The sequence below is a fragment of the Chiloscyllium plagiosum genome, unplaced genomic scaffold (assembly GCF_037043375.1).
Source record: "Chiloscyllium plagiosum isolate Xiang-an unplaced genomic scaffold, Cpla_swu_hap1 HiC_scaffold_18, whole genome shotgun sequence".
In the NCBI taxonomy this organism is placed as follows: domain Eukaryota; kingdom Metazoa; phylum Chordata; class Chondrichthyes; order Orectolobiformes; family Hemiscylliidae; genus Chiloscyllium; species Chiloscyllium plagiosum.
In genome coordinates, this window is record NW_028270156.1 from 7,966,269 (window position 1) to 7,986,991 (window position 20,723).

The following is a 20,723-nucleotide window of genomic DNA, read 5'->3' on the forward strand; positions in this document are numbered from 1 at the left end:
TCATTGAAATGTGGAACCTTTTCAAGGAACAGATACGACGTGTCCTTGATATGTATGTACCTGTCAGGCAGGAAAGAGATGGTCGTGTGAGGGAACCTTGGTTGACGAGGGAGGTTGAATGTCTAGTAAAGAGGTAGAAGGAGGCTCACATAAGGTTGAGGAAACAGGGTTCAGAGAGAGCGTTGGAGGGATACAGGATAGCTAGGAGGGAGCTGAAGAAAGGGATTAGGAGAGCTAAGAGAGGGCATGAAAAATCTTTGGCGGGTAGGATCAAGGATAACCCCAAGGTCTTTTATGCGTATGTGAGAAACATGAGAATGACGAGAACGAGGGTAGGTCCGATCAAGGACAGTAGTGGGAGACTGTGTATTGAGTCGGAAGAGATAGGAGAGGTCTTGAATGAGTACTTTTCTTCAGTATTTACAAATGAGAGGGACTGTATTGTTGAAGAGGAGAGTATGAAACGGACTGGTAAGCTAGAGGAGATACTTGTTAGAAAGAACATAGAACATAGAACATAGAAGAATACAGCGCAGTACAGGCCCTTTGGCCCTCGATGTTGCGCCGATCCAAGCCCACCTAACCTATACTAACCCACTATCCTCCATATACCTATCCAATGCCCGCTTAAATGCCCATAAAGAGGGTGAGTCCACCACTGCTACTGGCAGGGCATTCCATGAACTTACGACTCGCTGAGTGAAGAACCTACCCCTAACTTCAGTCCTATATCTACCCCCCCTTAATTTAAAGCTATGCCCCCTTGTAATACCCGACTCCATACGCGGGAAAAGGTTCACACTGTCAACCCTATCTAACCCCCTAATCATCTTGTACACCTCAATCAAGTCACCTCTAAACCTTCTTTTCTCTAGTGAAAACAGCCCCAAGTGTCTCAGTCTTTCCTCATACGATCTTCCTTCCATACCAGGCAACATCCTGGTAAACCTCCTCTGCACCCGTTCCAGTGCCTCCACATCCTTCCTATAGTATGGCGTCCAAAACTGCACACAATATTCCAGATGCGGCCGCACCAGAGACTTATACAACTGCATCATAACCTCAGGACTCCGGAACTCAATTCCTCTACCAATGAAAGCCAGTACGCCATATGCCTTCCTCACCGCACTATTTACCTGGGTGGCAACTTTCAGAGATCTGTGCACATGGACACCAAGATCCCTCTGCTCATCCACACTACCAAGTATCCGACCATTAGCCCAGTACCCTATCTTTTTGTTATTCTTCCCAAAGTGAATCACCTCACACTTAGCTACATTGAATTCCATTTGCCACCTTTCTGCCCAGCTCTGCAGCTTCTCTATATCCTGCTGTAACCTGCCGCATCCTTCCTCACTGTCAACAACTCCTCCGACTTTCGTATCATCCGCAAACTTGCTCACCCAACCTTCTAACCCCTCTTCCAGGTCATTTATAAAAATGACAAACAGCAATGGTCCCAAAACAGATCCTTGCGGAACACCGCTAGTGACGGCACTCCATGAAGAAACTTTGCCATCAACTACTACCCTCTGTCTTCTTCCATCCAGCCAATTCCTAATCCAAACCTCCAACTCACTCTCAATGCCATATCTCCGTATTTTCTGCAGTAGCCTACCATGGGGAACCTTATCAAACGCCTTACTAAAATCGATATATACCACATCTACCGCTTTCCCCTCATCAACCTCCTTCGTCACCTTTTCAAAGAATTCAATAAGGTTTGTGAGGCACGACCTGCCCTTCACAAAACCATGCTGACTATCCTTGATCACATTATTCCTATCCAGATGTGCATAAATCCTATCCTTTACAATTCTCTCTAAGACTTTGCCCACAACAGAAGTGAGACTCACCGGCCTATAGTTACTAGGGTTATCCCTACTCCCCTTTTTGAACAAGGGAACCACATTTGCTATCCTCCAGTCTTCTGGCACTACTCCTGTAGACAAAGAGGACATAAAAATCAAGGCCAATGGCTCTGCAATCTCCTCCCTTGCTTCCCAGAGAATCCTAGGATAAATGCCATCAGGCCCAGGGGACTTATCTATTTTCACCTTTTCCAGGATTTCCAACACCTCTTCTCTACATACCTCAAAGCCATCCATTCTACTTTTTTGTGACTCAGTATTCACATCGACGACAATGCCCTGTTCCTGAGTAAATACTGAAGAAAAGTATTCATTCAGTGTCTCCCCAATCTCTTCTGCCTCCACACGCAACTTCCCACTACTATCCTTGACTGGACCTATTGCTACCCTAGTCATTCTTTTATTCCTAACATACCTATAGAAAGCCTTAGGGTTTTCCCTAATCCTACCGACTAAGGACCTTTCATGTCCCCTCCTTGCTGCTCTTAGCTCTCTCTTCAGGTCCTTCCTGGCTACCCTATAACTCTCAATCACCCCAATTGAACCTTCACGTCTCATCTTGAGATAGGCCGCCCTCTTCCATTTAACAAGGGATTCCAATTCCTTATTAAACCACGGCTCCCTCGCACGACCCTTTCCTCCCTGCCTGACAGGTACATAATTATCAAGGACACTCAATAGTTGCTCCTTGAACAAGCTCCACATATCATTTACACTCTTGCCTTGGAGTCTACTTTTCCAAGCCACACATCCTAAGTCATGCCTCACCGCATCATAATTTCCCTGACCCCAGCTATAACTCTTGCCCTGTAGTACACACTTATCCCTCTCCATCACGAGAGTAAAAATCACCGAATTATGGTCACTATCCCCAAAGTGCTCACCTACCTCTAATTCTAACACCTGGCCTGGTTCGTTACCCAGAACCAAATCCAGTATGGCCTCACCTCTTGTTGGCCTGTCTACATATTGTGTCAGGAAACTCTCCTGCACACATTGAACAAACACTGACCCATCTAACGAACTTGAGCTATAGCTTTCCCAATCAATATCAGGAAAGTTAAAGTCCCCCATAACAACCACCCTATTACTGTCACTCATCTCCTGAATCACCTTCCCTATCCTTTCTTCAATGATTCTAGGACTATTAGGAGGCCTGTAAAAGACTCCTAACAGGGTGACCTCACCTTTCCTATTCCTAACCTCAGCCCAAACTACCTCAGATGGCAAGTCCTCATCCATCGTCCTTTCCACCACTGTAATACTATCTTTGACAAGCAATGCCACACCTCCCCCTCTTTTACCCCCACCTCTGACCCTACTAAAACATTTAAATCCTGGAACCTGCAACAGCCAATCCTGTCCCTGTTCTAGCCATGTCTCCGTAATAGCCACAACATCGAAGTCCCAGGTACCAACCCACGCTGCACGTTCACCTACCTTATTTCGTATACTTGTTGCATTGAAGTATACACACTTCAAGCCACTTTCCTGTTTACAGGCACCCTCCTTTGAAATTGATGCCATGTTCCTAACCTCCCTACACTCCAGGCCCTGCACCCTGAAGCTACAATCTGGGTTCCCATGCCCCTGCAGAGTTAGTTTAAACCCCGCCCAAGAGCACTAGCAAACCCTAGCAAAGGAAGATGTGTTGGGCATTTTGAAAAATTTGAGGATAGACAAGTCCCCCGGGCCTGACGGGATATATCCTAGGATTATGTGGGAAGCAAGAGAGGAAATTGCAGAGCCGTGGGAATGATCTTTTCGTCTTCACCGTCAACGGGGGTGGTACCAGGGGACTGGAGAGTGGCGAATGTTGTGCCCCTGTTCAAAAGGGATAACCCCGGGAATTACAGGCCAGTTAGTCTTACTTCGGTGGTAGGCAAAGTAATGGAAAGGATACTGAGGGATAGGATTTATGAGTATCTGGAAAGACACTGCTTGATTAGGTTCTGGATCAGTGGTGCTGGAAGAGCACAGCAATTCAGGCAGCATCCGACGAGCAGCAAAATCGACGTTTCGAGCAAAAGCCCTTCATCAGGAATAAAGGCAGAGAACCTGAAGCGTGGAGAGATAAGCTAGGGGAGTGTGGGGGTGGGGAGAAAGTAGCATAGAGTACAATGGGTGAGTGGGGGAGGAGATGAAGGTGATAGGTCAGGGAGGAGAGGGTGGAGTGGATAGGTGGAAAAGGAGCTAGGCAGGTCGGACATGTCCGGACAAGTCATGGGGACAGTGCGGAGCTGGAAGTTTGAAACGAGGATGAGGTGGGGGAAGGGGAAATGAGGAAACTGCTGAAATCCACATTGATGCCCTGGGGTTGAATGTTCTGAGGCGGAAGATGGGGCGTTCTTCCTCCAGGCGTCTGGTGGTGAGGGAACAGCGGTGAAGGAGGCCCAGGACCTCCATGTCCTCGGTAAAGTGGGAGGGGGAGTTGAAATGTTGGGCCAAGGGGCGGTTTGGTTGATTGGTGCGGGTGTCTCGGAGATGTTCCCTAAAGCGCTCTGCAAGGAGGCGCCCAGTCTCCCCAATGTAGAGGAGACCACATCGGGAGCAACGGATACAATAAATGATATTAGTGGATGTGCAGGTAAAGCTTTGATGGATGTGGAAGGCTCCTTTAGGGCCTTGGATGGAGGTGAGGGAGGAGGTGTGGGCACAGGTTTTACAGTTCCTGCGGTGGCAGGGGAAAGTGCCAGGATGGGAGGGTGGGTCGTAGGGGGGCGTGGACCTGACCAGGTAGTCACGGAGGGAACGGTCTTTGCGGAAGGCGGAAAGGGGTGGGGAGGGAAATATATCCCTGGTGGTGGGGTCTTTTTGGAGGTGGTGGAAATGTCGGCGGATGATTTGGTTTATGCGGAGGTTTGTAGGGTGGAAGGTGAGCACCAGGGGCGTTCTGTCCTTGTTACGGTTGGAGGGGTGGGGTCTGAGGGCGGAGGTGCGGGATGTGGACGAGATGCGTTGGAGGGCATATTTAACCACGTGGGAAGGGAAATTGCAGTCTCTAAAGAAGGAGGCCATCTGGTGTGTTCTATGGTGGAACTGGTCCTCCTGGGAGCAGACACAGCGGAGGTGGAGGAATTGGGAATACGGGATGGCATTTTTGCAAGAGATAGGGTGGGAAGAGGTGTAATCTAGGTAGCTGTGGGAGTCGGTGGGTTTGTAAAAAATGTCAGTGTCAAGTCGGTCGTCACTAATGGAGATGGAGAGGTCCAGGAAGGGGAGGGAGGTGTCAGAGATGGTCCAGGTAAATTTAAGATCAGGGTGGAATGTGTTGGTGAAGTTGATGAATTGCTCAACCTCCTCGCGGGAGCACGAGGTGGCGCCAATGCAGTCATCAATGTAGTGGAGGAAGAGGTGGGGAGTGGTGCCGGTGTAATTACGGAAGATCAACTGTTCTACGTAGCCAACAAAGAGACAGGCATAGCTGGGGCCCATACATGTGCCCATGGCTACCCCTTTAGTCTGGAGGAAGTGGGAGGATTCAAAGGAGAAATTGCTAAGGGTGAGGGCCAGTTCGGCCAAACGAATGAGAGTGTTGGTGGAAGGGTACTGTTGGGGACGTCTGGAGAGGAAAAGACGGAGGGCTTGGAGGCCCTGGTCATGGCGGATGGAGGTGTAGAGGGATTGGATATCCATGCTGAAGATGAGGCGTTGGGGGCCGGGGAAACGGAAGTCTTGGAGGAGGTGGAGGGCATGGGTGGTGTCTCGAACGTATGTGGGGAGTTCCTGGACAAGGAGGGATAGGACAGTGTCGAGGTAGGTAAAGATGAGTTCAGTGGGGCAGCAGCAGGCTGAGACAATGGGTCGGCCAGGGTGGTCAGGCTTGTGGATCTTGGGAAGGAGGTAGAATCGGGCGGTGTGGGGTTCCCGGACTATGAGGTTGGAAGCTGTGGGTGGGTGATCTCCTGAGGTGATGAGGTTCTGTATGGTCTGGGATATGATAGTTTGGTGATGGGGGGTGGGGAGAAAGTGAGGTCTGCAGATGCTGGAGATCAAAGTTGAAACTTTATTGCTGGAACAGCACAGCAGGTCAGGCAGCATCCAGGGAACAGGAGATTCGACGTTTCGGGCACATGCCCTTCTTCAGGAAGAAGGGCATGTGCCCGAAACGTCGAATCTCCTGTTCCCTGGATGCTGCCTGACCTGCTGTGCTGTTCCAGCAATAAAGTTTCAACTTTGATGGGGGGTGGGGTCATGGTCGAGGGAGCAGTAGGAAGAGGTGTCCTCGAGTTGGCGTTTGGCTTCAGCGGTGTAGAGGTCAGTGCGCCAGACTTCCACTGCGCCCCCTTTATCCGCTGACTTAATGGTGAGATTGGGATTAGAGCAGAGGGATTGGAGGGCTGCGCGTTGTGAGGGTGAGAGGTTGGAGTGGGGGAGGGGGGTCGACAGGTTGAGGCGGTTAATGTCCCGGCGGCAGTTGGAAATGAAGAGGTCGAGGGCAGGTAATAGGCCAGTGCGGGGTGTCCAGGTGGATGCAGTGTGTTGGAGGTGGGCGAAGGGATCCTCGGAAGGTGGGCGGGAGTCCTGATTGTGAAAGTAAGCTCGGAGGCGGAGGTGACAGAAGAAGTTTTCGATGTCACGGCGTGTATTAAATTCATTGATGCGTGGACGGAGGGGGATGAAGGTGAGTCCTTTGCTGAGGACTGATCGTTCGTCCTCAGTGAGTGGGAGGTCTGGAGGGATGGTGAAAACTCGGCAGGGCTGGGAGCTGGGATCTGGTGTGGGTGTGGAGCTGGGAGTGGGGTCGGAGCCAGTACCTGGAGTGGGTGTGATGGTGGGAGGAATGGGGGTGGAGGCATGAGCAGGGGTAGTGTTCCCCTCGGGGTTCTGGGGGGTGGGGATAGTGACAGTGGGGTCTGTGGGGGGCGTGTCAGCAGAATGCAGGTGAGTGGCGCTGGTGGGGGCGGAAGTGGTGGCAGACACGGCAGTAGGGGTGGCGGAAGTCACTGAGCGTGTGGCATCGGCGATGATGTGAGGGGCGGAAGTGGCTGTGGGAGTGGCCATGATGGGGGCAGAAGTGACATCATCAATCAGCGTGGGGGTGGTAGCTGTATTAGCTGCATGGCTAATGGCGTTTCTGAGGCCAGGGAAATCTTCTGGCATGTTTGAAGAGCGCTGGTTATGGAGGTGGGTGGATAAAAGTTTGTTGTACTTACAGTTTTTGATGTTTGAGATGGAATTGAAATACTGTTTGTTGAGAGTATGAATTCTCCTGAGGATGTCGTACAGAGTGGGACCTTTGCAATTCGCCATGACCAGGGCCTCCAAGCCCTCCGTTTTTTCCTCTCCAGACGTCCCCAATAGTACCCTTCCACCGACACTCTCATTCGTTTGGCCGAACTGGTCCTCACCCTTAACAATTTCTCCTTTGAATCCTCCCACTTCCTCCAGACCAAAGGGGTAGCCATGGGCACACGTATGGGCCCCAGCTATGCCTGTCTCTTTGTTGGCTACGTAGAATAGTTGATCTTCTGTAATTACACCGGCACCACTCCCCACCTCTTCCTCTGCTACATTGATGACTGCATTGGCGCCACCTCGTGCTCCCGCGAGGAGGTTGAGCAATTCATCAACTTCACCAACACATTCCACCCTGACCTTAAATTTACCTGGACCATCTCTGACACCTCCCTCCCCTTCCTGGACCTCTCCATCTCCATTAGTGACGACCGACTTGACACTGACATTTTTTACCAACCCACCGACTCCCACAGCTACCTGGATTACACCTCTTCCCACCCTACCTCCTGCAAAAATGCCATCCCGTATTCCCAATTCCTCCGCCTCCGCTGTATCTGCTCCCAGGAGGACCAGTTCTACCATAGAACACACCAGATGGCCTCCTTCTTTAGAGACCGCAATTTCCCTTCCCACGTGGTTAAAGATGCCCTCCAACGCATCTCGTCCACATCCCGCACCTCCGCCCTCAGACCCACCCCATCCAACCATAACAAGGACAGAACGCCCCTGGTGCTCACCTTCCACCCTACAAACCTCCGCATAAACCAAATCATCCGCCGACATTTCCACCACCTCCAAAAAGACCACACCACCAGGGATATATTTCCCTCCCCACCCCTTTCCGCCTTCCGCAAAGACCGTTCCCTCCGTGACTACCTGGTCAGGTCCACGCCCCCCTACGACCCACCCTCCCATCCTGGCACTTTCCCCTGCCACCGCAGGAACTGTAAAACCTGTGCCCACACCTCCTCCCTCACCCCTATCCAAGGCCCTAAAGGAGCCTTCCACATCCATCAAAGTTTTACTTGCACATCCACTAATATCATTTATTGTATCCGTTGCTCCCGATGTGGTCTTCTCCACATTGGGGAGACTGGGCGCCTCCTAGCAGTGCGCTTTAGGGAACATCTCCGAGACACCCGCACCAATCAACCAAACCGCCCCTTGGCCCAACATTTCAACTCCCCCTCCCACTCTGCCGAGGACATGGAGGTCCTGTGCCTCCTTCACCGCTGCTCCCTCACCACCAGACGCCTGGAGGAAGAACGCCTCATCTTCCGCCTCAGAACACTTGAACCCCAGGGCATCAATGTGGACTTCAACAGCTTCCTCATTTCCCCTTCCCCACCTCATCCTCGTTTCAAACTTCCAGCTCCGCACTGTCCCCTTGACTTGTCCGGACTTGTCCGACCTGCCTAGCTCCTTTTCCACCTATCCACTCAACCCTATCGTCCCTGACCTATCACCTTCATCTCCTCCCCCACTCACCTATTGTACTCTATGCTACTTTCTCCCCACCCCCACCCTCCTCTAGCTTATCTCTCCACGCTTCAGGCTCTCTGCCTTTATTCCTGATGAAGGGCTTTTGCCCGAAACGTCGATTTTGCTGCTCGTCGGATGCTGCCTGAATTGCTGTGCTCTTCCAGCACCACAGATCCAGAATCTGGTTTGCAGCATCTGCAGTCATTGTTTTTACCTACTGCTTGATTAGGGACAGCCAGAATGGATTTGTGAGGGGTAGGTCTTGCCTTACAAGTCTTATTGAATTCTTTGAGGAGGTGACCAAGCATGTGGATGAGGGTAGAGCAGTGGATGTAGTGTACATGGATTTTAGTAAGGCATTTGATATGGTTCCCCATGGTAGGCTTATGCGGAAAGTCAAGAGGCATGGGATAGTGGGAAATTTGGCCAGTTGGATAGAGAACTGGCTAACTGGTTGAAGTCAGAGAGTGGTGGTAGATGGTAAATATTCAGCCTGGAGCCCAGTTACAAGTGGAATTCCGCAGGGATCAGTTCTGGGTCCTCTGCTGTTTGTAATTTTTATTAATGTCTTGGAAGAGGGAGTCGAAAGGTGGGTCAGTAAATTTGCAGACGATACGAAGGTTGGTGGAGTTGTGGATATTGAGGAGGGCTGTTGTCAACTGCAAAGGGACTTAGATATGATGCAGAGCTGGGCTGAGGAGTGGCAGGTGGATTTCAACCCTGTCAAGTGTGAGGTTGTCCATTTTGGAAGGGCAAATAAGAATGCGGAATACAGGGTTAACGGTAGGATTCTTAGTAAGGTGGAGGAGCAGAAGATCTTGGGGTCTATGTTCATAGATCTTTGAAAGTTGCCACTCAGGTGGATAGAGCTTGTAAGAAGACCTGTGGTGTATTAGCGTTCATTAGCAGAGGGATTGAATTCAAGATTTGCGAGGTGATGTTACAGCTGTACAGGACCTTGAAAAGGCCACATTTGGAGTAGTGTGTGCAGTTCTGGTCGCCTCACTTTAGGAAAGATGTGGAAGCTTTGGAGAGGATGCAGAGGAGATTTACCAGGATGTTGCCTGGAATGGAGAATAGGTTTTAGATTAGATTAGATTAGATTAGATTAGATTAGATTGTACGAGGATAGGTTGAGAGTGCTAGGCCTTTTCTCATTGGAATGGCGAAGGATGAGGGGTGACTTGATAGAGGTTTATAAGATGATCAGGGGAATAGATAGAGTAGACAGTCAGAGACTTTTTCCCCGGGTACAACAGAGTGTTACAAGGGGACATAAATTTAAGGTGAAGGGTGGAAGATATAGAAGTAGGTTCTTTACCAAGAGAGGGGCGGGGGCATGGAATGCGCTACCTGTGGGAGTGGCAGAGTCAGAATCATTGGTGACCTTTAAGCAGCAATTGGATAGGTACATGGATAGGTGCTTAAGCTAGGACAAATGTTCAGCACAACATCGTGGGCCGAAGGGACTGTTCTGTGCTGTATTGTTCTATGTTCTATGTTCTATGTAAAGTGCTTGCAGAAGGATAATAAGTCATTAGGCTGAATCTTGGCAGTTGGAACATAGTTTGATGACTTTATGCACGGTGGCTTGGTGAATAGAGGAATTAAATGGGATTTAACTTGAGCAAGATGAAATAAAGCTGCACCACGCAGGAAGCTAGCATACAAGTTTACTAGAAAAGGAAACTGGAATGTGGCCTTTATTTCAAAGGGAATACTTTATAAAAATAGGATGGTCCTGCTAAAACTATACAATGCACTAGTTGGACCACACCCAGAATACTGTAAACAGTTATGGACTCCTTATCTGAGGAAACATGGAAACAGATGATAGGAGCAGGAGGAGGCTTTTGGCCTTTCGAGCCTTCTCTGCCATTCATCACGATCATGGCTGATTGTCCAGTCAATAGCCTAATCCTGCTTTTTCCCCATAACCTTTGATCCCATTTGCCCCAAGTTCTGTATCTCGCTGCCTCTTGAATACATTCAATATTTTGACATCAGCTACTTCCTGTGGTAGTGAATTCATAGGCACACTACCCTTTAGCTGAAAAAATGTCTCCACGTCTCCGTCCTAAATGGTCCACTCCAAATCCTCAGACTGTGACTCCCTGGTCCTGGACGCATCCACCATCTCCCTGCCTAGTGGTGTTAGAATTTTATATGTCTCTATGAGATTCCCTCTCATTCGTCTGACACCAGTGAAAACAATCCTAAGTTAGTCAGTCTCTCCTTATACATCAGTCCTGCATCCCCAGATCAGCCCTGGAAATCTTTGCTCTCCCTTGAGAGCAAGAGCATCCTTCCTCAGAAAAGGAAACCAAAACTGCCCACAATATTCCCGGTGTGGTCTTACCAAGGCCCTGTGGAACTGCAACAACACATCGTTGCTTCTCTAATCAAAACCTCTCGCAATGAAGGCCAACATACCATTTACCTTCGTTACCGCCTGCTGCACCTGCATGCTTACCTTCATCGACTGGTGCACAAGGACACCCAGGTCCTGCTGCATACTCCTCTCTCCAAATTCACACCCATCCAGGTAGTAATCTGCCTTCTTGTTTTTGCTTCCAAAGTGAATAACCTCGCATTTATCCAAATTATACCGCATCTGCCATTGATTTGCCCATTCACCCAACCTGTCCAGATAATGTTGGAGGACATCTGCATCCTCATCACACTTAACCCTCCCACCCAATTTGGTATCATCTGCAAACTTTGAGATGTTACATGTTGTTCCCTCAACCAAATCATTAATATATACTGTGAACGGCTGAGGTCCTCGCATCAATCCCTGTGGCATCCCACTAGTTACTACCTGCCAGTTTGAAAAGGACCCATTAATTCCTACTCTTTATTAGATTCCCTACAGTGTTGAAACAGGCCCTTCAGCCCAACAAGTCCATACAGACCCTCTGAAGAGTAACCCACTCAGATCCATTTCCCTCTGACTAATGCATCTAATACTATGGGCAATTTAGCATAGCCAATTTACCTGACCTGCACATCTTTGGACTGTGGGAGGAAAGTAGAGCACCTGGAGGAAACCCACGCAGACATGGAGAGAATGTGCAAACTCCATACAGCCTAAGGCTCTGGGTCCCTGGCTCTGTGAGGCAGTGGTGCTAACCACTGTGCCACTATGCCATCCCTTTGATTTCTCTCTGCAAACCAATTTTCTATCCATTTCAATGCACTTTCTCCAGTTCCACAGTGGTAGACTAGCCTTGGAGACAATCCAGAGAAGATTCACTTAGTTGATCATAGGTACAGAGGGATTGTCTTATAAGGGGAGGTGGAGTAATTTGGGCCTGTACATCAGAATTTAGGAAAATGAGAGGCAATCCTATTGAAATGTACAGATTCTTAGAGGGCTTGACTGTGTAGATGTTAAGAGGCTGTTGCCCCCTGTAGGAGAGTCCTGGACCAGAGGGCATAAACTCAAAATCAAGGGTTGGCCATTTAAGACAAAGATGAGGAGACATTTCTTCTCTCACAAAAGAGTAAACCAATGGAAATTTTGACCTCAAAAGCTATTGAGGCTGGCTTCTTAAACGTATTCAAGGCTAAGATTGACAGATATTTCAATCAGTAAGGGAATCAATGGTAATGGGGAATAGGCAGTAAATGGAATTGAGGATTACATGGTCAGCCATGATCTCATTGAATGGTGAAGCAGACCCAATGGGCCAAATGACCTACTTTTGCTCCAACGTCCTTTTGCTTTACATTATTCCCTCAAAGAATTCCACTAAATTAGTTCAACATGAGTTCTCACTCATAAAACCACATTGACTCTGCCTGATTGTATTGACTTTTTTTTCCAAGTGTTCTGCTGTAATGGCTTTAGTAATTGCTTTAACATTGCTACCATGTTGGATGTTAAGCTAACTCGACTTTGGTTTCCTGCTTTCTGCCTCTCTCCCTTTTATAATGAAGGGATATCATATCATTTTCCTATCTATTGGAACATTCCCTGAATGAAGGGGATTTTGGAACATTAAAACTAATACACTAAGTACCTCACCATCCATTTATTTTAAGCCTTATGAGTAAGTCCATTAGGACCTGGGGATTTGTCATTAGTAGCCCAACAGTTTGCTCAGTACAACATACTAGGTAATTATAACTTTGTTAAATTGCTCCTCCCCTTCCATTTTCTGATTTCCAGTGACTTCTGGGAGGTTATTTGTCCCAGCTTTAGTAAGGACCGATGCACGATTCCTGTTCAATTAATTTGCAATCTCCTTATTTCCCCTTGACAATTGTTAGGCACAGATATTTTAATATGTTAAGCAGCAGAAAAGCAGTCCATCTGTGAGAATGGATGTGGGGTAGCCACAATGTACTTGGGTATCAGTACCATTTGTTTACCAGAGTCACAGACTACAGAAGATTGCAGGTAATTTTGGCCTATAATACTCAATGCCAAATCTTTGGCCAGTTCACTCCAGGCATGAAAGTTTGAAACATCAATTCATAACTACAACATTGGATATGCCACAAATGGGATGAGCTGACCTTTATATACAATTCTGTAATTCCATTTATTGCTAAATCCTGGATTGATAATTTAAAGAGTTATTTCAATCACAGAAACCAATTTGTTAACCACATGCACTTTATGTTGGGAATAGCTGCAATTTGGTTTGGAACACAGATCAGTCTGTTCATTATCTTCAAAGATTTGGATGTTTTTTTTGCCCCCATTATAGCCCACTTGTGTTATAATCAATGTAGACGTCTGGAAGAACACATTAAGCCAGACAGCGTCAGGAGGTGGAGAAGTCAACATTTTGGGTCAACATCCTTCATCAGGATGTGATATAACTATGCCCTTGTATTACAGGCCATGATTTCTGTGCGGATGGACATCAGTGTGGTGAAAACTCTGAATGCTGGAACCTGAACACACGAGCGATATGCATGTGCAAGAATGGTTTTGCTCCCATCCAAGGTGACACAGCTCATTGTGAAGGTAGGAAATGGTTTTCTTAGTCCTTCGTTGAGACTCGTGAAAGACAGTGACTTGGTGCTAACTTCAAACAGACGAGGGTTCTGCAGTTAGCTGTTTTCTGAAACTCAGTTGTGAGAGACACAGCCTTCTTATTTGTGGACTGTTCGTTGGTGAACAGAAAGGATGGGTGTTAATAATTCTATCCAGTTCTGGAAAGTGGTGCGATGCTCATGTGTTAAGATGCATCAGACCATCTGGTAGACAAAGTCAATTTGTTTGTTTTTCAAAGATTTTTGAAATATTTCTCAGGAAAAAGGCGTCACTACCATTATAGTTCACTCCTAGCTGATACTGCAGATGGTGAACGTACTTCTTGAATCTGCACTGTTTAGTGACACAGTGTGAAGGATCTGTTGCTGGCATTGATGCTGTTGATTGATACAATTCGCAATTTACAATATGAATGCTCAGTGTAATCAGTGTTTAAGTTAGGCTATCACAGAGGAGATAAGCATTTTAAGGTCTTATACAGTTAATACAATTATGTGAGCATGTCTGACTGTTAAACAGCCCAGGTGCTATGGTTTGGGAGAATTTTCAGCCTGTTCTGATCTGGACATGAATTGTCAGGGATCTGAGGCCAAGTGCATTTGAAGATGTATGTTGAAATCTGTTTTTTGGTGAATTATCCACGTATTTGGATGTTTTTGCTTTTTTTTTCATCTGTCATTTTCTGGTTGAAGAGCAGAGGTGCCACATTATATGCTGCTATGTTTCTGTGAGAAAACGAAAGCATTTTAAAGAATAGGTACAAGCCTTAGCTGTTGCTTTGTACTTATGAAGTGTCCACCATGTCAGTAGTTCAAAATTACAACATAGCCAGTTGAGCTCCACTTAATGAATGCTGAAATCGAAATCATGACATTTTTGTCCCAGTCATAATTGTGACCTGAGACACCATGACACTAATTGCCAAGTTCCATTTGCAAATTGTAATGTTCTCTGATGATTTGCGTTGTTTTGGAAGTGTTCTAACAATATCAGAATAAAAGGCAAAAGTGGTAAAATAAAAGCAGTAAGAATTGCAAGGAAGTGCAAGTTAAAAATTACATCATTGAGGGATAGTAGTTCAGTTCCATTAAGGATGAGTGGCTGGGGAAATGTAACTGAAATATTTACACTGGCATGGCAACAAGAAATCAGTGAAGGATTTTATTCCCAGTACAGCACTGATCTTTTTAAAGTCCATTCAACTTTGATCACTCTCTTTTATTTTTGTGCTGTGCATAAATTCGAGTTGACAAGACAAAGTGCAGCTATCTGTCTCTGGTGATGAGATGTTACAAGCACCTCATTGTGGCATTAGCCCTGGTGCTGGTGAAGGGGGAGAATTTAATGGCTGGCAGATGTGATTTTCTTGCTGATTTCCAGATAACAATTTCATTAGGATCTTGCTGCCGCTCTGTCTCCAAGATTGCAAAATACAAAGGGAGTGGTAGGGCTTGTTGATTGTGCTTTTTAGGACTCAGCAGATTTGTTCTGAGACCTGGTAATCCAAGGAACCGTGTTCCCAATGTCAAAGTAACTTGTATTTGTGAAAAGCCCAAAAACAGTCTCGAGATGCTTCATGGGAGAGTCATGTGTGAAAAAAAACCATAAGCAACAACAAAAAAAGTGTTTTTGAAGATGTTTAACAGCTCAGTCAATGAGGAGCTCTTTCAGGTGTATCTTAACTGACAAGAGAGGAGATATTTAAGTTGGGAATTCTAAGGAACTAGGTATTGGCATGACTATCAATTCAAAATTATGTACAAAATTAATGGATGTAGAGATCTCAAATGTTTGTATAATTATTTCACATTGAGTTGCTATCTTTCAATTTTTCTTTCATCACCTCATCCTTCAACAGGGACCTGTGAGGGTTTTTGTTTGTTCGGGTGCAGTATATACTTCTTTAGGAGTATTTCTTGTGAAGAAGCAAGATGCTGGAATCTATACTGAAAACAAAGAATGCTGGAGATCACAGTGGGTCAGGCAGCATCCATGGAGAGAGAGCGAGCTAGATGACTCTTCATCAGAGCTAATGTGAAGTGTGGAGAGGACAACATTTAGGCAGTAGTAGCGTTGGGGGGTGGGGGGATGGGGGATGCTGTTGGTGGAGGTGCTGGGGGAGAAAAGGTGCTGATAGACTTGATTGAGTGATCGGAATGTGAAAATAGCAGAACAGTGGTGTGTCAGAATGCCAGACTGGAAGGAACAGACAGTCCCATTGGAGTGGAAGGAGGGGAGAGAGGACATGGTGATGGAGAATGTTACAAGTAAAGCCAAAAGAAAGGGAGGACGTGGGAGTGAGTTCACAATTTGAAGGTGTGGAACTCAATATTAACTCCGGAAGTGCCTGGTCTGAAGATGAGATGTTGTCCCTTCAGTTTGCGCTGGGATTTGCTGCAATACTGCAGTATGCCAAGGATAGACATATGGCTATATGAGCAGGATGATGTGTTAAAATGACCAACTACAGGAAGGTCAGAATCCTGCTTGTGCACAGACCACAGGTGTTCTGCAAAGTGGTCACCCATGCTTTCTTGTGAAGTATGTAGAAGAGCACAGTAATTATCATTTTAAACAACTGCCAGTATTATGGATGTAAGTTTGCTCACTGAGCTGGAAGGTTCGTTTTCAGATGTTTCATCACCATACTACGCAACATCATCAGTGAGCCTCTGGATGAAGCACTGGTGGCATGGCCCACTTTCTGTCTATGTGTTTGTCCAAACAAAGACATGCACAAGAATTCCTAGAAGCATGGCATTCCAATGAGAACTCTATTAACAAACATGTTGACTTGGATCCCACTTACCACACCCTGAGAAAAAGAACAGGAAATGACATCGCCACAGGAAATTATATCACCACAAGAAATGACATCACCAACCCAAGGAAACCTAAACACATAAATAGAAAGTGGGCCATGCCACCAGTGCTTCATCCAGAGGCTCACTGATGATGTTGCGTAGTATGGTGATGAAACATCTGAAAACGAACCTTCCAACTCAGCGAGCAAACCTGTATGCAGAACCTCAACCTGAGCTACAAATCTTCTCAAAACTCCCTAACTGCCACTATTTCGAGTTGTACAGAAAGTTAGTGCTTCATACCACAGTTCTGTTGAGTATAATTGCTGCTGGAAATGACTAGAGTGGAAACTTCAATTATTTTTAATAAGATTCAATGCAAGATGGGAAGCCATTGCCTTATTCTTATTGAGTATTACTGAGTCTGAAAACAGAGTTGGTTTTAAGGATTGGCTTCAACATTCTTTTGACAGTAACATCTTCTTCCAGAAGTTTCCAATATTTCCTTCCCGTCATGCCCTGAAGGTATTGTATTATGTTGACTAAAGTTCCATAAGCCCTCAAGCCTCACTCAAACTACTGTCAATCAAGTGTTTATTGGAGGCAGTGATGGTTGTCACGGTAAGTGACTCTGTAAGAATCATGGTAAAGTTGAGTTCAATTCCATCCACCTCCAGCAAGAGGGACTAACTAGGAATCAAGAAGGCTCATGTGATCTTTTTATGCCAATTGCAATTTGGTCCATCATGGCAGCACAGCGGGTCAGTGGTTAGCACTGCTGCCTCACAACACCAGGGACCCAGGTTCGATTCCAGCCTTGGGTGACTGTCTGTGTAGAGTTTGCACATTCTCCCTGTGTCTGCGTGAGTTTCCTCTGGGTGCTCTGGTTTCCTCCCACAGTCCAAAGATGTGCAGTTTAGGTGAATTAGCCATGCTAAATTGCCTATAGTGTTAGGTGCATTTACAGATGGAAATGGGTCTTTGTGGGTTAGAGGTCAGTGTGGACTTGTTGGGCCGAAGAGCCTGTTTCCACACTGTAGGGAATCTAATCTTAAAAAAATTGTTCATTCTGCTGAATTTGACTGACTTACCAAATGCAATCTGTGCTCAGATTTTCATTGGACTACAAGGCTTACTGAAGTTCCTTTGAAAGCCAGGTTTAGCAGGATTTCTTCAACCACTCTTGGCCTCAATGTAGCAAGGTTTTAGTTTGGGGCAACTCAGTGGTTAGCACTGCTGCCTCACAGCGCCAGGTACCCAGGTTTGATTCCAGCTGCGGGCGACTGTCTGTATGGAGTTTGTACATTCTCCCCATGTCCGTGTGGCTTTCCTTCATTTGCTCTGGTTTCCTCCCATAGTCCAAAGATGTGCAGGTTAGGTGGATTGTCATAGGAAATTGCCCATAGTGTCCAGGGGTGTGCAGGCTAGGATTAGCTGGGTTTTGGAACTGGGAGGGGTTCTGGGTTGGAATACCCTTCAGAGGGTTGGTGAAGACTTGATGGTATGAATGGCCTCATTCTGCTCTGTAAGGATTCTATGTTGTTAACTGTGAAAGGTTTCCTTTAGCATTTGCAGTGAGATCATTTGAGGGAGGCTTATCCACATCCTGTATGACATAGTTCTCCAGTCGACAAAATATAAACCAATTCAGTGGATTCAAACAGCTAATTGTTAACATTTACATGGAAACTGTCATTTTTACAGACCTAGCAACTAATGATAATGCACTCGTGAGTCATATTCTTGTGTGTTCTGATTGACAGTCAACAATAATGGGAGGAAGACTGGCATCCATATCTTATCTTCAATATTTACTCCCTTCATCATCAATGCTCATTATGTGTACTCTCTGCAATATGCATGGCAGTTGTTCACCAAGGCTCCTCCAACATCATCTTCCAAACCTGTTACCAGTACCACCTAGAGGGACAAGAGCAGTAAATATACAGAAACACCACTTCCAAGTTCCAAGCCATGCACCATCCTAAGTTGGATGTCACTGAGTCAAATCTTGTAACTTGGTACTACACTCTTTACTCTGCAGTGATTAAGAAAGTTAAAAATCACACAACACCAGGTTATAGTCCAATAGGTTTATTTGAAAGTACAAGCTTTAAGAATGCTGCTCCCAAATCAGCTAGCTAGTGGAGCAGGATCAGCAGACAGAGAAGTTTTAGTTATAAATACTGTGTTCTATGATCCTGCTCCACTAGCTGCCAGACAAAGGAGTAGTGCTCTGAAAACTTGTACTGCCAAATAAACCTGTTGGACTATAACCTGGTGTTGTGTGATTTTTAACTTTGTTCGCCCCAGTCCAACACTGTTTCCTCCAGATCATGATTCAGAAAGTCAGCTCACCACCACCTTTTCCAGGGCAATTAGGAGCAGGCAATAATCGCTGGCGAGACTAGTGAGACTCACATCCCATAAAGGATGAAAAAAAAGACAGAAGGACTAAAGGCAAAAGTAGACAATTAGATAACTGAAAGCAATTAATTTTAAAATCAATATTTTAAGTTTTGATTAATTGCTGTTTACTGAGAGAGAAAAAAGATTGGTTTTCTGAAGCAGGCCCTAGGTGGAATGTGATTCATAATTAATGATTGATTTCAATACTCCTGCTGAATGTCTGGACATGGGAAACCTCAAGGTAATTTCAAAGTGAAGACCTAATGGATGTATTTAAAAAACTTCTTGTTAATCATAGTGATAACTGACCGGTAGTCAACTTTTAAAAAGGGCATTCAAATATGAAATTAAATTATATAACTCAGGAAGAACATGATAGAGCTCTGGACATATCGACCTACTAATGAGATTCCTGGATATCTGACCTATGACATCTTCTGTTTTTTTTAACTTGGAAAAGATCCAATTTTATTCTTAATGGTGAAAAATCTCTGCAGAACAGTTTCATATTGATAACTACCTCCTACTAATATTTATAGCCACTTTGATAAATCTATTAAAATTCTGTTCTGCCAACAGGGTGTCACCCAAATACCTGACATGACTAACTATGGATAAACTTTGTTTCATTAACAATCCCTATGTGCAGGCAGCTCAGTGTAAGATGACAGGGGGAAAACTGGAGCACACCTTCTTCGGCAGCCTCTTGGGATTGAGGATGATTGAAGGAGGTGGGGGAGCTCCTGCATGAGGGAACAGAAGATTATCAGGGAGTCATTTTAGCATTATAATCGGTACCAGCAGATAGATTTGCATGCGCCTGATCAGTAAGTGCACTTTCTGCTGCAGTTCCATTGTCCTATTTGTTTGCCTTTCTCCAATGCAATCATCATAAGACTGCAAAGAATTTACAGCATAGATACAGGCCTTTCAGCCCAACCAGTCTATGCTGTTCCTTCGGTTCTTAATGAACCGCTAGTGTGTCCCACTATGTTTAAATGTATTTTCATATATTACAGGAATATTCAACAGGGTTGCTTTGTCATTGCTCTAAAGTTTACACATATATAAAACAATAACTGTATACATGAAGCTGCCAAGATAGCTCTGGCATAAACACAGAATGCTGTAGGAATGCAGGAGGTGGCATGGTGGCTCAGTGGTTAGCACTACTGCCACACAGCACCAGGGACCTGGGTTCAATTCCAGCCTCAGCTGGAAGTTTGCATGTTGTCCCTGGGTCTCTGTGGGTTTCCTCCCACAGTCCAAAGATATGCAGGGTTAGGTGGATTAACCATGGGAAATGCAAGGTTGCAGGGATAGGGTGGATATGATTGGAATGCTCTTTGGAGGGTTACTATGGGCTGAGTGGCTATAAGAATTCTATAGTCCAAAAGCATCTCTGGAGAGAGAGAAACAGAGTCTGGTATGGGTATTTTTCAGGACTTCAGAATCATGCCAGACTCAGAATGCTACCACTGTTTTTCTCCCCATCGGTGCTACCAAACTACTGGGTTTTTACAGCATTTTCTGTCTGTGTCAGATTTACATATCTGCAAAATTTAACTTTCATTGTGAGAAGGCTCTGATTTTGGTCAGTTCAGGCTCTGTGTGCTGCTGATGAATAGGATTCTTTTCTGGATGGATATATCTCTCAGAGTTTCAGCTAGATCAGAACAAACCAGCCTTCATGACACTCATGTCCTGTTATCCAGAGATGCAGATATGTGAGGAAGGCAAATAGCTTATGGTCAGAGAGAAAAGACAAGCGGAACCTGATCCAGTGCTAATAGTAACTGGCCCCTGGTCAATCTTCTTGGCATACACTCTGCTTGCTTTGGGTGGCATATTAGTTTCGTTACTGGGTGAAGATAATTCCCAGGCCTGGACTTGAAATGAGAGTTC

The 20,723-nt window shown here is 45.9% G+C and overlaps 1 protein-coding gene across 6 annotated transcripts in view; it reads left to right on the forward strand.

The window, feature by feature from the left end:
- Positions 1-20,723, forward strand: part of LOC122557625 (protein kinase C-binding protein NELL1-like) — a 1,008,016-nt gene that overhangs the window by 284,165 nt on the left and 703,128 nt on the right. For all 6 annotated transcript variants that reach the window (XM_087996275.1, XM_087996277.1, XM_087996278.1 and 3 more), the window contains exon 12: positions 13,447-13,575. In XM_087996275.1, the coding sequence (XP_087852401.1) occupies positions 13,447-13,575 (129 nt within the window). The remainder of the gene's footprint in view (positions 1-13,446; positions 13,576-20,723) is intronic.